Genomic DNA, 18,668 nt, shown 5'->3' with positions numbered 1-18,668 from the left:
CTAAAAACAAAGTTATGCCCTCATATAGCTCCGAATTCCATAAGACAGGCTGCATTCACAACTCATACAGCAGCCCCTCATACTGCACTCCATAGATTGATTTTAGTTTCATCATTTTTAGAACCTTATGTTTTTATCTTTTGCACTTCAACAACACTGAAAGTGCTTCCAGGTTTTGATTTACAAAATCGTTGTCACTGTCAATAAAAGGAACATGCCCAACACACCACAATCCAGTTTAATTACTTCTGTGATGTCTCCTGTGGCTGAGAGGAAATGGTATTTCTCTAACACTTTCATGTTTTTAATTTAGTAAAATGGAGCACTTGCCATGAATAGGACCAAGGAGAGTGGATTCATGATTGAGGTCATGGAAGATGGACCCCATAGTTCTAGCAACCCTGTCTTACTCTGAGGGTGTGATGACTGCAGAAAGCCAGATCCTTGATTCTGGATTCCACCTAGTGAGCATTCAAGTGGAAACATGGCTGGGGTATTTAATGCAGCACGTCATGACCTGATGAAGCTTTGGAGACATATCCAAAGGTCTACTTTTACTCAGGATCATTCCCAAAGTCAGTATTGCCCTGAGCTGCTGGAATCCAGATGAGGCCTTGAAACCTTTCCAACAGGAGAAGCCAAATATCAAAATATACACTGTGCCACTGGAGTGAAGAAACCAAGCAAAATGTATTCTTTATTTTCTGCTACATATTCCATCTGTTTCTCTCCCTAAAGGGTCATATGTTATATATTTATAAGAAGTATTCACACCTACACGAACAGTTTCCTCTGTCCCCGTCAAATGCAGCCTCCTCCTTGCTTGCGACCCATTTTTTTTTTTAAACATCCTTCTGTATCAGCTCATCCTTTTATGAAACTTGTTTCATTCTGAAATCATTTCAAGTTAAGAAACGCCTTTGTACCTTCCTATCTCACCAAATCCTGGGGAGATTAAGCCTCAGGCTCTACAGGCCATTTTCTGAGAGATGTGAATTTAGATCATTAGGGTCATTAAAATCATACACTCCATAATACCCAGAGCTAACAGATCATCCTTGTACTTTATGCTGCTGTAGAATGCTACCAGAGAAGTAACAATGTCTAACAGCACTGTGCTGCAGAGGAGACCATAATTCCTCCCCATAAAAGAATCCTACACTTTTTAATTGCAATAGTAAATCTCATTAAAGACACAGAATGCTTTGTTCAGGGCAGGAAAAGGGATCACTGGTAAAGGTACATTTTATTCACAGTAATATTTTTTTGCTTTATGACCAGAATTATTTCTAAATGCAAGCACAACGTTATTTTTATCATGACCTTTTTCTGGACTCTGCACATTTCCCTTGAGCTTTCTATCCCTTCTCTACAAATACAAGGGGCCCATGGTCTTTACTATTAATCTCATAGTGACTTTTCATGATCTGGGCTTCATGCATTCTCTTGTGTTACCCCCTTGTGTTTTCCAAAAACATTCAAATACTGCGGTGCTAATCTCTGACTTCATTTTTTCTCTGTGTGTGTTCTTTCTGCCTCTACAACTATATATAGAGAAAACTGAGATATAATCAATGTAATGAAACACTCAGTGCACATTCACTGGTCAGCACAATTCTGAACCTTACCTGCTCATTTTCCATAACATACATTGTCATTCTGATTCAAGCAGAAGAACCTTGGTAAATATTTTGCCTGATTTCATTATCAAAGGTTAAATTATTATCTTTGAGAAACTCAGGCTGTCATAGAAAAATCACAGAAAATCCCCATCTCTCTTTCATAATTGGTACCTTTTTTGTAACAGAACGGGAAGTTAATGACAGCATGCACCTCAGACAGCTATGAATTGTTAACCCATCTTTAGAAGCAGCAACTGAACAGTTGAAGGGAGTAGCAGGTTTCCTGCCACAGAATGCTCAAATTTAATATAAGAATCAAGAGTGAGATGAAAATGGGGGAAAAAAAATCTGCAGTGTTAACTGCCAGTCACTACTAACTTCTATAGGAATTTTGCATCTGGGAAATTTGAACAGCATTTACACTGAATTAACCCCTCTTGGAAAGGAATTGTGGGTACAAATAATAATATGAGCTTGGAGTTAGACCTACATTCATATCTGTCTGTGTAAATTATTAGCCATTTTAGACCAAAGAAGTTATGTAACTGCCCATACCTAGGTCTTTTCATTTGTAAATTGAAAATATTAAGATTTTTTGAAGTTTGAGAAAGTAAGGTTTATAAAATATAAACAGTATGCATATACCTGTTAATTATGTCACTAACATTAAAATACACTGGTGTGATCTACATAAAAGTATTTTGTAGTCCTTATGCACCAGCTACATATATCCACAGAAACAGAGCATATAAACAACTTGCCTGATCCAACCATTTCCTTCCAAATTCAATCACAATTATATTCTTTTAAAATAAAATATCTAATTCGCAAAGTCTAAATACTTTTGATCTTATATTCTTTTAAAATAAAATATCTATTTTTGCAAAGTCTGAACTACACCTTCTTTATTAAATTTTTTTTTCTTAATATTTATTTTTTTTGAGAGAGAGAGGGAGAGAGAGAGAGACAGTGAGAGAGAGAGACAGCGCAAGCAAGGGGCAGAGAGAGAAGGAGACACAGAATCTGAAGCAGGCTCCAGGCTCTGAGCTATTAGCACAGAACCTGACATGGGGCTCGAACTCACAGACCATGAGATCATGACCTGAGCCAAAGTCAGAGGCTCAACTGACTAAGCCACCCAGGTGCCCCAGATACACCTTCTTTAAAAACCTACCCATGACAGTCTCTTCAACAAACGGTACTGGGAAAACTGGATGGCTACATGCAGTAGAATGAAACTGGACCACTCTTACACCATACACAAAAATAAATGCAAAGTGGATGAAAAACCTAAATGTGAGACAGAAAACCATCAAAATCATAGTGAACACAGGAAGTAACCTCTTTGACCTCAGCCATAGCAACTTCTTACTAGACACGTCTCTGAAGGCAAGGGAAACAAAAGCAAAAATGAAGTATTGGGATCTCATCAAGATAAAAAGTTTCTGTGCAGCAAAGGAAACAATTAACAAAACTAAAAGGCAACTTATGTAATGGGAGAAGATACTTGCAGATGACATATCTGATAAAGGTTTAGTATCCCAAGTATGTAAAGAACTTATAAAACTCAGCATTCAAAAACCAAATAATCCAGTTAAAAAATGGGCAGAAGCCATGGATAGATATTTTTCCAAAAAAGACATACAGAAGGCTAACAGACACATGAAAAGATGCTCAACAACTCTCATCATCAGGGAAGTATAAATCAAAACTACAATGAGATATCACCTCACACCAGTCAGAATGGCTCAAATTAACAACACAAGAAACAACAGGTGTTGGTGAGGATGTGGAGAAAGGGGAACCCTCTTACCTTTTTGGTGGGAATGCAAACTAATGCAGTTACTCTGGAAAACAGAAACAGAACTACCCTATGCTCCAGCAGTTGCATTACTAGGTATTTACCCAAAGGATACAAAAATGATGATTTGAAGGGATACATGCACCCTGATATTTATAGCAGCATTATCAATAATAGCCAAATTATGGAAAAAGCCACCCAAATGTTGAGTGACTGATGAATGGATAAAGAAGATATACACAATGGAATATTACTTATCCATAAAAAATGAAATCTTGCCATTTGCAACAATTTGGACAGAACTAAAGAGTATTATGCTAAGCAAACTAAGTCAGAGGAAGACAAATACCATAGATTTCACTCATATGTAGAATTTAAGAAACAAAACAAACATAGGGGAAAAAAGGAGCAAACCAAAAAACAGACTCTTAACTATGGAGAACAAACTGAGGGTTGCTGGAGGGTAGGTGAGTGGGGGGATGTAATAAATGATGCAAGGAGTACATGCATTGTGATGAGCACTAGGTATTGTATGTAAGTGGTAAATCACTAAATTCTACACCTGAAACTGATATCACCTTTCATGTTAACTAACTGGAATTTAAGTAAAAATTTGGAGACAGAAAAAACAAAAAACAAAAAACAAAAAAATTTAAAAAAATAAAAACATTCCCATGATAATCTGATTCTATAAAGTTGGAGAATTATTTAACATTTTACTCTATTCATATATCTTCTTGATTAATAAATGGCTACTAAATTATTTACTGTTGATACTTATTTAGTATTAAACAGGATTCTGAGAATTCACCATCATTAATCTTCATTTTGTTCAAAGGGTTTTCAGTGCATCAGTTCTGGGGAGGTAAAAACCATTTTTAAAAAGTAAATCTAAACCTCAAGTTTCAAAAATGCATACCTCAGATTCAGACAGTCTCCCTACCCTATCCTGGACCCTGCATGTGCTGTGTTGCCCTAGCTGGAAAGAAAAGTGAGAAACCTGAGCACGATACACTCCGAGAGAATGAGAAAATTATTCAGATACAGACCCTAGTCATAGAGCTCTTCGAAATTTCATGTAGTGGAAGTTGCAACCACTGTAATCCCTTAAGGATAGTTAACCACGGTGACTGGCGAACCTTCTTTCAATGGAGCCCTAGTCTAGTTGGCCTCTGGTGGGATATCACAGTATTAGCCCAGTAATGCAAACATCAAAGACCACCTCTATATTTATATAAGCCCAGCACTGATGAGCAATGACATCAGAGCCAAGTGAAAGTCTACCCAGTCAGAACACTAAGTGAGCCAGAAAAATTACAGAGCACCAGCAGTGGGAAAAATTCACCTGGGCCTTCCTTCTTGACTTCTGGTGTAAAACTGACACCACTTACAAAAAGTAAAGAGCTATTCAGAGTCATGAATCATTTACCTGCTCAACAATACAGGGTACTAATCTGGATCATTCAAATACAATAATGTTCTATACCACTGTTTTGGGGGTTTTCTCCCCACTTGATTTTCTTATGCAGATAAAGCTTAAAAATGTCATTTCACTGCTCAATTGTAATACGAAAAGACCAACGTCTTTTAGGTATTTACTTTTATGATGTCTATTACCAACAAGAACAAAGATACATTTATATGACATAGAAGACAATATTTCTATTTTAAAGTACGTTTCTCTATCATATATGATGCTTTCCTTTCTGTTTTTTATTGCATTTTCTGATCAGTGTGAACAATACCTTAATTCTTTTGGTTTAATCTAAGATAGGTCTGACCCTGTTTCCTCATAGATAATTTTTCTATGGCATTATCTGTACATACTGCTTATGCATTGCTTTAAACAACTTAAAGGATGCCATGTAGAAATGCTTGAATGATCCAAGGTCAGTAAGATTCATCATACAGTGAGGATCTGGTTGTGGACAGAGCTAATTGCTAAATTTTATTCATCCCTAAATGGTACTGGCAACAAATCAGCTCACAGCTTAATACTACTGGCAGCTCTAAATGGGACAGAAACAATGTGACTTTGATCCAGCTATTTTTATATGTGTTATGATTCACTTCCAGTAGATATGATATTGATGCTCAAATACTGGATATTGGATTCTCTTGACAAACAAAAAAAAAGTGAGAAACAAAGCTGAAGGTATTTTTAAATGTCATGGTAACAAGTCACAGTCAAATCTAGTTTCAGTGAACATTTCTAATTCTCATACAAAAGATGATAAATTCCTATCAGAAAGATTTTCTTCTGGCAAATTTAGAATTCTGAAAATAGTCTTCTAATGGCAGAGACCATACCGTCCTAGCACCAGAATGATAGCACTATGATGTATTATTCCCTTATGTTAACAGACACCATTGAAGCTGAAGTGTAATTTAGCACACAATTCTGCACTAATGTAATGTGACAATGTTATTATGTTCACTATTTTCCATGTGATCATAGCCATATTCATCTTCCCCAGTCTGACATTAAATTAGCTAATAAAGTTATATTCTATTCTGTACCACAGGGTGAAAGCAGTGAAAGGATTACTTACTGTATAGCATAAGGGTTTGATGGTGGTATGTATATGTGTGTGTGTGTGTGTGTTTGTGTGTTTGTGCCCAAGCATGAATAGGTGATATGTTGGTTCTATATAGTGACTGTAACGTAAACTCCTGGCAGAGACCTGGCATATAGCAGGCACTCAGTAAGTGGTTACATGGACGAAAGAGTTGACAAAAAGCTACAATATATGGTACATTAGAAAAACGGTTACTCTAAGATTTCAGAAGAGGGGAAAGCTAAGGCTCAGATAGGAGGACTATCAAAGTTTCCATGGGATGAAACAGTTAAGTAGAGATTGAAAATGAAATTATATTTCTTCGAGCAGATATATAGTAAAAGGAATTCATTCCAGGTGGAATGAGAGCATTCCCCAGGAGGATAAATTAGCATAAGCAATGGTGAGGAAATTGGGAAAGTGTAATGTTGTTCACAAAGCCATAAGTAAGTTAATTGGCAGTAACATGCCATATGGACAAGGTTCTGCAAAAGATAAGGATGAAAATGAAAGCTAGGGTCAGACCACAGAGGTTCATGAACTCCAACTCCAAACTGATGAATTTGGAGAGTATTGTTAACTGTTGAGTATATATTGGAAATCTTCATGCAAGATTCATGCATCTAGTCAATACAGATGTAGTAAGTTGCCATTGTTACCAATTATATGCATTATGATGTATAAAACACTGGGCTTATGAGTGGAAAAAAAAGAATATTGCCTGGGAAAAGCACATGGTCTTACAATATAGTCTTACAGGGAGATAAAACCAAACCTAAATAATATAAGGCCAGGAAGTGATGGCTGATAAAATACCATCAACAAAGCACTACAGCAGTCAGAGGAGGAAAAATATTGCCTCTGATTAGGAAAATCAGGAAGAGCTGGTGATATTAAACTAGGGAGAATAGGAATAAAGAACAAAATTAATAAGGAAGCATAGGATGGATTGGAAGAGAAAGGGATAAGAAATGGGAAACTTAACCAGAAAATTACTACAAAAAGCCAAAAAATATAGTATTGATATGGAAGAATCAGGCTGAGCCCACTACACTACACTACCCTACACATGTACACATAGCATTACTTTTCTCAATGAGTAGGTCATTTGTGTGGCAATCTTCCAGGGGAAAAAAAAGGGTTTCACAAACACATTTCTTTCAAAGTAGCCTTTGGCATCACTTTGCATAAGTGCCTCTTTTTTGAAAGATTCCTTTAAGTCCATTAATTAGTACGATTTACCCAAGACTATACTTACAAGCTAAAAAGTATTCCCATCTTTCCATTGTTAATTATATCTCCAGGCTAACATAAATAAAATTTTCTAGTTACTTTAACCCATTCTATGAAATTTATCAGAGAGATGATAGTCAGAAGGTCTATTTTGGACACAGTGTGTTTTATTTGTGTTCTTTCCCCCTTTTAAAAGCTTTATTTCTATTTTCCTTTTTTTTTGTTGTTTTTGTTTGGTTGGTTTTCTGTGGAGTTGAAGGATGCTGTCACAGAATTTATGGATAAATACCTAAACTACAGATGGAAATTTCTTTAAGAAATGAAATGTCCTAAATAGCTTTATTTAAAAAAAAATCAAACTATACAGGAAAGGAGTTTGTTAAAATCCCAGGAATTACATTAATTCTGTTTGTGTGACTCACAGAAAAACAGGGAGATGCAGAAATAATGTTCATTTTGATGAACATAACAATTGAAGAAAATATGGCATGCTACTCTTATTGCCCTATCAATTGCATGTCTTCAAAGTACTTAAAAAAAAAAGACAAGAGGCCCCAAATGGAGTCGTTTATGCCAAACCCCACATTCCCAAACCAAGATTTAATTTAATTACAGTTTCAGCCATCCCAGAAACAGAATCTTAATTCAGTCAATCAGGACTATCCTGATCATCAATATTTAGGTAATCTGTTTCATAGATCCCTGTCATTCCCTAAAGAAAGGTAACTTTTCAATAACCAACATGATTTTTTTTTCTTTTTTGCCAGTATTCCTTCCTTGTCCCTGCTCTCTTCTGCCTACAATTCTTTCATTTTATACAGATCCTTGGAGCTCCTTTCTATCTTATAGATTGGATGCTGCCCAATTTGAATCTATTTTTCCTTAAATAAACTCTTAAATTTTTTAGGATGCTTCAGTTTACCTTTTAATAAAGGTAATGGTGACTGGTGTTCCTTCTACAAATTAAAGTTGATATGCAAATAAGATTTTCTTTTAAATGTTGATTTATACATACATATCCTCACCACCAAAACTCCATGCACAAACCAAGAAAGCATTTCACATTTCCAAAATCCCATTAAGAGGTAATGATTTAATCAAAATGTATGTATTCTGAGAGCCCTCCAAAGTCATTTTAATGCTGCTCTGTGCAAGAGGCATATCAGAAGACACATTTATTGAATGACATTTACCTTATTTACAAGAAAATAACAAATAGCCTTATCATTATCATCACCACTACTATCACTCAAGAGCAGCATTCAAATAATTTTCTGTAAAATGATGTGAAGACAGCATGATACTTAGGGTAGGATCTTCATGTTCTGTTAGGAAATGTCTAGCAAATACATAGAGAAAATTATATTCTTCAAATTTAACTGGTATATGAGAATACACAATCTGACACAACCAAATGGCAACTATTTTGTAAAACATGGAAACTAGATTAAGTTTGGCAGAGAAAGTTCTTTAGCAAAATGAAAAACATTTTTATGCAATAAAAGCTATCTCAGCTACCACATGTAGTCATACATCTGTCAGGATCATATTCAGGATTAAAGATTTACCATAATAAAATCATAACAAATTATCAGTCTTCTGGTTGTCTTTGAAAATAAATTTACGTTATCTTCTATGGGGCAGGAGCAAATGCAGGAAGTTATAATTCTGCACACATATGTACATATATTTATCAAAAGTATATAAAAGTTTTATATTTGCTTTGCTTTAGGTACATATAAGTACATAAATTACTCATTGAGTCTTCATTTAAGGTCATTTATAGAACTCCAAATATGGTTATTTTGTGTGTGTGTATATGTGTGTGTGTGTGTGTGTGTGTGTGTGTGTGCGCACGCACAAATGTATGATGGATACATGTTCATTGCTTCAAGTCTGGTGTAATTTATGGAAGATGTCACTGGTAGGATGCAGACAAAATACTTCCCCATCTATGGTGGTGTGATATTTACACTTCTCTTCCAAGTACTATTTTACTTTGTAATAATTGTTTATTATTCCTATACTTAATTTCTGAATAGAAAATCTGAAAATAGCTGCTGAGTTGTACCATATCACTAAACTCAGTTTCAGGGAATATTTTAGTTTGACCTCATCCTCAATATTGCAATACGTATGTGTACTGACATAAATAGAGTTTCAAATAGAGAAAGATCAAAGGCAAAAAACTCCAGTCTTTAAATCCATACCCAAGCCCAGCCTTTGCCTAGAAACCCAAATCTTCAATCATCGCATCCCCCATCCCATCATCCTAGAGCTTTTTCTTAACTGTCGCTTTTATGATATAAATCATTCATTCTGTTTTGCAAGCAGGAGCCTTTGTCAGAAAAGTTTTCTCAGTATAGTGAAATTTATTGTTTTGTAGAAAATGCTTTTTATCATTTTGATGAAGTGCTGTAAGGCACAATCTAATTGAGAATTAAGAAACAGGACTTCATCCTATATACCAGTTAATTCAGTCTTAAAATTCTCACTGAAGTCATACCATTAGATATTCCATGATATCATGTGAATGCTGTGTTTCTTAGTCATACTATAAACAATACAATTGTGAGACTAAAGGAAAAAAAAATCCACAGGTGCTTAAAGTATAAGAGAGACCACTTGAAGGACAATGTTTAAACATACTGTTTTTAAAATAAAAGGCAGATAATTGCTTTAAGAAAGATATAGAAAGAGAAACATAATGAGATGTGTCACCTTTCATGAAAATTACAGCCCTCAACATATAATCTCCTGGAATTAAAGATTATTTAATACAAAGCAGTAAGGAGTCTCTTTCAAAAACTAGAGGAGGATTGTCATATGTAGGAAATGAAAAAAAACAGATTTTTGACAAGGTGACCATTAGCAATTAAAAAACATTACAGTAAATGCTTGCAAACTAAAGGCTCACCAGCATCACAGCATTTAGCTAAAGGCATCCTTGATTAATACTTGATTTTTTTCAAAAATGCCCTTTCTGTAAAACCAACTGCTTCTCATTATGACAGTTTGACTTACGCATAATATAAAGACTCACAGTAACTGGAAGCAATGATGAGTATCTGAGTCCGTACTCAGAGGGGTACTTACGGTCATTGCAGAGTGGACCACTGAAGGAAGTCATACTACAGTCACAGCTGAAGCCATCCCATTGTTGCAAGCACACACCTTGATTGGAACAAGAGTCCTCTTGGCAGGTTGTGCTGGGTCCTGCAAAAATAATCCAAAAGAAACTTGGGTTCTTTAAAAAAATCCACAAATGTTTTATACATGAGCTAGGTCACATATAGTAGTTGCCAACACCTCAAATTACATGACCAAACCAGTTTTGAAAGTTCTAGTTCACACACCTGAATTAGGAACAGAGAAGCTGTAATATGAAGGTTTTCTGAAGTTTCAAATATAGAACAAAATACATTATAATAGTAAACTAAACCAACAAATAGTAAAAACAAGCACATAGCTTCTAGTATGATCATGGTCGCAAGTAATCTCATTCCATCATCAGTAATTCTCTATCACCATTTGTATTTTAGAAAAATGCATGGATCTCCTTAACTTCTGACCAATGAATAGAGACACCATGAGAAATGGAGATTAGAGCTTTATGAAATTGAGATAAAGATTGGCAAAATAACTGAAGAGAGTTATGCAAAAATGCCCTAGAAGCTTCCAGAAGTTTCCCTGCACAAGCTATGGATAAAGTTATGGTTGTTGGGTGTTTTGGATAGGTATGTTGGCAAGTATCAATTCACATGCTTTAACAATTTCATGCAGTTAAACATAAAATGAAAAAAGTCTGTAGAAATGACATGCCCCCATTTAACGTACAAGTAAAAAGAATTCTAGGCTATTTCTAAAGAATCGTAACTAGAACACTGGAAAACAAAGAACTAAAAAAAAGATGATCAAAGCACTAGAGGCAATCACTATACAAACATATTCAAGACTGAAAGCCTTTATGCAGACTATGCTACAAGATGAGGTTTCTTGCACAATGTTCAAGAAGAGAGAAATTAAATCTGAACCCAAACAACAGTCACTGAAAGATGTAAAGAAAATGTCATTTTGGGGTTTCCACCGTGTATTGCGGGGTTTCAGTCTTGTTTTTTACACACAGGGCTATCTACCTTGCAAGTCAGCTTTCATCAATGCAACTTTGTCAGCAAAATAAAAAAAAAAAGCAAAATATATTAAATGTTAGTAAGCAATACCAAAATGGGGCAAACACAGAACGTTCAGATTCAAAACGCATGCTGCTATAAAGGGGGAGAAAAAATGCTATGTAGAGCAAACAAATTAATACTAACAGCCATAAATCTTAAGAGAAGCCAAAAATGAGAAAGCAGTAATTTATTAGAATTTTACTGTATATGTATATATAATGGTTAGTTGAGCTGATGACATGTAATGAAAGAAATTAAAAGAGCTTCTGTATCTTTTTCCTCTCTTGGATAGATATGAATGCGTTACCAAAGGAATTGCATTGCTTATTTGGAAAATGTGGCACCATTTGTCATGCGCATATACAGTGTAGACTATGGTCATTAGCAGACCAATGATCCCTTTCCATTTCTTTTTCCCCTTTGCATCTTTTTATCTTGCAATTGCAATTAAGGCTTAAGACTGTAATGCCAGCCATTCATTGCCAACAGCTGGACTTCAGAGTGACACCAAACTATCAAAATGTACTATATATATATTATTTGGGTGGCTGAGAGAACTAAGGGATAGAAAAAGCAAACTGCAGTCTAATTCCTCTTACAAAAAATCCCTTTACAAGATTTCAGTGTTCTTACAAGGCTGGGCATATACTACTTAAGGATCTCAGACTTATGTCAGTATTTTCTCCATCTTCATAATTCCCTTCAACTCTTCTAAACTGCTTTGGGAATATTTATTACAATAGAACCCCACTAATAGGGACTGTCTTAGTGAATGGTCAAAACAGAATGCAGTCAATCTAAACAGCTTTAGAGTAGAAAACTAAAGATGTTTTCTAGTAAACACTATTTTAGAGGTTTTATGAAAATATGGAAATGATACCAGGCCAATTAACACTGAAAGCCTTTGAGGTAACTGCTTTAGTGAATAAATGAGAATTACCTGTAATTAGCCTTTGTGTAAATTGACATTTTCATGAAATGTCTTTCTAAACATGCTTGTTACAAAAGTATTTCTATTATAATTTTCTCAGTATTCTTCATAGAAAGTTATTGAATTTAGCCTAACCTATGTGAATGTTCACAAATTAAGAAACCATAACACTGTAAGAACTAATTATATAACAACAACAACAATAGGTATACTAATAGTAATAAAACTAATAGATGTTATCAATAATAATAATAATAATATTATTATTATTATTATTATTATTATTATTAATTTCTCAGACCTGGAAGCCCTGAACAGATGTAATAGTTTTTATCACTTAGTTCATCAAAGAACTAAGAACCACTAAATTGCTTAGTTTTTGTTGTTTTTCCAATCTATGAGGTAAGTGGTCTAATGATCTTTATCCCATGGAGTTAGAGACTGAAAGTAATTATTGTTTGTTTAAAACAAACAGGGGCTCCTGGGTGGCTCAGTTGGTTGAGTGTTCAACTTCAGCTCAGATAACGATCTCATGGTTCATGAGTTCAAGCTCTGCATCGGGCTCGCTGTTCTCAGCACAGAGTCTGCTTTGGATCCTATGTCCTCCTCACTCTCTGCCCCTACCCCACTTGTGTACACTTTCTCTCTCTTTCAAAAATAAATTAACATTAGGAAAAAAAAAAACAACTCTTAAAGCAATACTCCTTCTCACATTCCCTCCTGGGATAAGCCTGGGAGCAGGGAGTGGTGCTGGCCCACTGCGGGTCAGGTGCTGTTTCATTAATTCATAGCAGCTCCCTGACTTGCCCAGCACAAGGTAAGAGCAGCAATAGGAACTGATTTAGAGCTAGATTATTGTGTTCACTTTTGCTCTTGTAAAAATCATCAGAAATACAATTGCAAAATAATACCAAATTCTAAAAATGGTAAAACTGCACTCCTAAAAATGAATCTGCCCATATTGTGGAGCTGCAACTCAGCGTACCTGCCAAACTTTATGTGCGCAGAGAGACATGCTTTATTCTTATTTTTCATTATCACAACCGTCTTTTTTTTTTAATGTTCATTTATTTTTGAGAGAGAGACAGAGTATGAGCAGGGGAGGAACAGAGAGAGAGGGAGACACAGAATCCGAAGCAGGCTCCAGGCTCTGAGCTGTCAGCACAGAGCCCCATATGGGGCTCGAACTCATGGACCAGACCATGAGACCATGACCTGAGCCAAAGTCGGACTCAACCGACTGAGCCACCCAGGCACCCCACAACAGTCTTTTTATACTCAGGTCTTAGAAAAGAATGCATGCCTCTGTATGACAAGACATATTTTTCAAAATACTCACCTTTTAGAATAATATTTAAATATGGACAGGCATTTACACAAGACAAAGCCCTGAATTTATTTTTTCCTTTAGGTATGTAATGTTCCTTTTATTTTGTCACTGAATAAAATTGGGAACAAACCACAAGGACATGTGTATTAAGTGGTTAAGTAAAAGGATATGTCTGAAAAGGAAAAGAAGTGAAGGTAAAACTAAAATCTCTGGAAACCAAAGAAACAAGAGACGAAAGTGTTTTGATGCCTGGACTTTCAAGTATGGCAAACTTGGGTTCAAAGCTTCCATCAACCATGAACGAGCTGTGTGATCTTAAGGTCACCTTACGTCTGTGAGGCTCAATTTACTCATCTAAAAAACGTCAGTACTACCTAATTTACAGAGTTTTAAGGATGCAATGAAATAGCAGATGTAAACTTACTGTCACTAGTGCCAAGTCAATGGTAGCTTTAATAAGTAAGTATTTCTGTGGCTTATAACAGTTCTGGGGCTGAATTTAGATGCTATGCAAAGAGTGTCTGAATTAAAAAAAATTTTCACTGACTTTACGTACGAAAGTTATCTTACCTTAGTTTTAGTACTGAGCTTATCTGAGCCTGATTATTGGTGGGTTACCAGTCTCTATTTTCTCTTAGGTAGGTAGGAAAATGCCACCTAGCAGTAGTTTTCAAAGTTTGGTCCTTGGAACAACAGCATCAGCATCATTTCAGCAACAGGTTAGAAATGTAAATTCTAGGATCCTGCTGAATCAGCAATCTTGGGGGTAATGTTCTGGAATTTGTGTTTTAACAATTCTCCAGGTGATTCTGATACTGGCTAAAGTTTGAGAAACATTCATCTAAAGGGACTTGGAAAAGGCAAGCTTCCTCCCCCAGCTAGTGTGCTATATAAGTAAAAGCAGCTATGACCCAATGAAATTAGTTAAAAATGGAAGGCAGCAAGTGGTTATTCGGAAAGACCAAGAACTTTTTATATGAGAGGGACTTAGAGATTTGTGGGTCTTGTCAGGTAGGAATGATGGAAAATCTTCAAAGATATTTGGTTATTCACAAATTTATACCACTTCTATTAATATGAAAGTTCAGTGATTCCAGTGTGATTTGGATTTAAAGTTCTATAACACAACTATCTTTACAGAGGTAATTCATCAAGCATCTAGAATTTGATCACTATTTCTAAAAATATATGTATATCATCAATTACACATATGACAGGTTTATCTAAGATTATTCCTAGGAACTTCATAGGATAGAAATAATCATAAATTAAAAGTTCTTAATCTTGGTGTTGAAATGAAAAAATCAGGGAAGTGTTAAGGTAGAAACGCAAGGGCATGGTAACATTCTAAGAATAAAGAAAAAGGGGGTAAAAAGAGGGTAAGAATTATTAAAGCTCAGATTATAAGCATCACATATAAGGTAAGGAAGGAACCAATGTCATAATCTACTAAATGATTTCAAATGTTCAAATAGTACTCTGCTTATTAGATTATGTTAGGAAATAAAACCAAATATCATTTCCACAAATATTTTTTCTCAGTCCACCTTTCCTCTCATTAGTTTTCCCTTATACCAACCCACTCATATCATGTATGTGTCAGTGGTAGGGGGTCATATGTGTGTGTTTGGATTTCTATCTTGTGGGTGTTTAGCTGTGAACGTGTCTGTCTGCTCCCAACATCTCTTTGTAGGTGAGAAGTCACTTGCCAAGCAACTTGTAAAAAGGCCTATTTTTGAAAAAAAAAATATTTTCAGGAGTTTGTAGTACTTTTTTTTTAATGTATATATTCTCACTGATTAGATCACATCCAAGAATCAAAGTTATGACCTACATACATGTATCTACCCACTAGAAAGAATTTATTCACTTAACAATCTTGCTTCCTTTGGTAAATGGAGAAAACACAGTTTCCCTTTGTTTTACAAGACCGTGTAACACCAAAATTTGAAATAAAAAAAAATAAATAACATTAACGAAAATTTCAGTGAAGTCTTCTATTAAATAACATTATCTTCCAGAAGGATTAAAACACAGTTTGAATTTCACCTGAGTTTTCAGGGAAATATATACAGCAGAGAGAAAAAAGTGTATTTAAAAAAAATCTCCATGTACTTAGGTAATTGCTAAATCTAATGGCATTATTTTGGCCGAGAAGAATGATTCATAATCTGGGGGATAGGAATTCACATGTCTTTCTTTGCCTCTTCCATATGAAATTTCCTTATGAATCTAAAATTTTCAAAATAGCCCAAACTGTTTTCAACATTAAAGGAGAACCAGCAATACATTCAGAGCCCCCGAATTCGGGATAATATGATTAAATTACATTGATGGAGGGAGAATTGGCTCACATAATCTGAGGTGTTGAAGTGAAAATTATCTAAAATGAAAGTAGCGATCTAAAAGTACTCCCACAGATCTTCATCTGATAGAGAGCACAGAAAAACAGAAAGATACTTGAGCACATTTCTCAAGTATGGAATATTAGTCCTGGGTAATAGAAGAAAACAATTTTTGCTAAAACAAACTGATGATATACAGCAGAAACTCTTGCTACCAGGTAGATACAAATCAAATAGTGATTTGACAATGGGTATCTGAACTTTATAGTCTTGTAGCTTGCTGAATGTAGATTTGAAAAAAAAAAAAAGGCAGTCTCAAGTTGATTGACACTCGCTGCAGTAAATACATATTTTTTAGTCTAAACAGGGTAGCTATTTAATGTCTTTAAAGCAGGCATTGCAAAAATGATTAACCCACCAATTAGGCAAACTATAGAATTCACAGGAGCAGAAAATAACAAGATCCATGCACGGAGCTCCCATCTTATATAAGGCATTAATGTAGGTTTGCAAACAGCCCAGAAAACTTAGGATTTATGGGCTGAAAAGTGAAAAACACAAATAAGGATTTCTAAGCCCTAAGTGGTGTGGGGGAGGGGGTTGAACAGTTGGCAGAAATAAATTTTGCTGCCTAGAGAGAATTGTTCTTATTTACGGTTGGAATTAGAATTACTTAGAATTTCATAACAAAGATCTAGTACCTTCACATCCTCTCTCAATCTGTCCATTGCAGAAAAGAGCATCTGAGATGAGGTCTGGAAGTCGTCCATTTAAATCAACTGAGGCCAGGCAGCCTTGAAAACCCTCCTTGGCATGGACGAGTTTCGGCAAAGATTTGTAGGTTTCTTTAGCCACTCCTCCTATATATAAGTCACCTGTGGGAAAAGCAAAGTTTTGGTCACAAACGTAACTTATCATTGTTTTAAACATACAGGAGGATAGGAAAAAAAAAATAGTTTGGTTTATTCTTCATTGAATTAATAAAAAAGTCAATTATAATTAGATATTTTCCTAAAAGTATACAATAGAAGTGCTTGAGTAACATACCAGCATTCAAAGATAGTTTTCCACAGAGAATTGAATGAGTTCAATACAGTATGGCCAAGTGGAAGGAATATGGGCCATCGGGTTGCATATTCTTGTACTAAAATCCAAGCCTGGTTATTTACCAAGCCTGGTTACTCTGCAACTTTTAATGTTTGTTTGTTTGTTTGTTTGTTTGTTTTAGTTTGTTTTGTTTGTAGTTTCTCTGATCATTAGAAACCTCATTTCTATAATAGAAATGATAAAAATCTATCCTGTAGGTTTTTATGAGAATTAACTGAGATAAAATATAGAAAGTATCCACCAGAGTAAAAATATGAACTAGACACTCAGTCAACCTTCTGCTTAGAGAACTCTGGGTCTTTATGTTAATCAGAAGTTCAACAAATTCTCTTCAGTGTCCACAATTATCTCCTCCACTAGAATTGCCCATTATCGTACTTGCACCTATCACATTCACTAACTGACTCCCATTAAGAGTCTGCTTACATCCTTTTTCAGGTATTTCTTTTTTTTTTTTAACGTTTATTTATTTTTGAGACAGAGAGAGACAGAGCATGAACAGGGGAGGGGCAGAGAGAGAGGGAGACACAGAATCTGAAACAGGCTCCAGGCTCTGAGCTGTCTACACAGAGCCCGACGCGGGGCTCGAACTCACGGACCGTGAGATCATGACCTGAGCCGAAGTCAGATGCTTAACCGACCGAGCCACCCAGGCGCCCCAGGTATATCTTATTTAGGTGAAGTTATATCACTTTGAATTCTTTATGATGCTCTGGGAACCACTAACAATTTATCAATTTTTTTTTAATTTTATTGAAGTTTCTAATGGAACACTTCACTCTGCTAGTATCATGTCTCTAGGTTTGATATTTCCCTGTTTTATGGGCAAGAGAGATTACAATCCATGTTTGATTGCTTCATTTCCTATCAAAGATTATCTGCCATATCTGTATGGCATTGAGTAGATATAATTCACTGACTTTAATAAACACTTAGTCAATGTAGAAGACAAGGAGGGTGACCCCAAAATTCCATGAGATATATTCCTGTTTAAAAGTTCTACTAACATACTCTATTGAGCTATTTATTGTTCTGACTTTTCATTATCAGTTGGGTTTTTTCTCTCAGATTAACCAACCTTTCAGGCCACCTGATACCTTTTCCCCGATGTAACACAAAACTCCTACATTCCTAATGTTTATCTGGGTCCCTCTGTGTTGTCTTCATGGGACTTGGAATAAAGGAGAACACGTGGATACTCGTGCTGTTTGTTGAGTCATGAGTCCTTGTTCTCTGACCCAAAAGTCTTCTGTCTTCTGCCAGCATCCATGAAACAGTAATAAGTTAACCTATTAGATTGTAAGTAGGCTGAAATCAAACCACAGATACAAGAGTCCTGAATTGTACTGATGAGTGAATTGAGCTTGCTTAAAGTCATTTTGCCATAGAAACTGCGGACTTAGGTCCCTGATCTATTAACTAAAGCTCTAAGTATTATACCGGAACGCCACTGATCCTGCATGAGATGTACTGAAGGTACTGGATGTGTTAACTTACCCTACATCTTGAACAAAATAAAACATCCATTGACTACTAACTATATTCTTAATATTAAAGGATAGTATGGGT

General features: G+C 35.5%; 1 protein-coding gene across 20 annotated transcripts in view; it reads right to left on the bottom strand.

Moving 5' to 3' along the window:
* The window catches only part of NRXN1 (neurexin 1), a 1,145,650-nt gene that overhangs the window by 538,682 nt on the left and 588,300 nt on the right, over window positions 1–18,668 (bottom strand). For 11 of the 20 annotated variants that reach the window (XM_058684127.1, XM_058684138.1, XM_058684132.1 and 8 more), the window contains 2 exons: window positions 16,694–16,867; window positions 10,311–10,430 (listed from right to left, as the gene is read on the bottom strand). In XM_058684127.1, the coding sequence (XP_058540110.1) occupies window positions 10,311–10,430; window positions 16,694–16,867 (294 nt within the window). Of the gene's footprint in view, window positions 1–10,310; window positions 10,431–11,350; window positions 11,378–16,693; window positions 16,868–18,668 lie in introns of all 20 variants that reach the window. The other 9 variants (XM_058684123.1, XM_058684125.1, XM_058684135.1 and 6 more) reach the window with 1 other exon arrangement.

The sequence above is a fragment of the Neofelis nebulosa genome, chromosome 9, assembly GCF_028018385.1.
Source record: "Neofelis nebulosa isolate mNeoNeb1 chromosome 9, mNeoNeb1.pri, whole genome shotgun sequence".
Lineage (NCBI taxonomy): Eukaryota > Metazoa > Chordata > Mammalia > Carnivora > Felidae > Neofelis > Neofelis nebulosa.
This window is presented reverse-complemented; position numbering and strand designations above follow the sequence as displayed.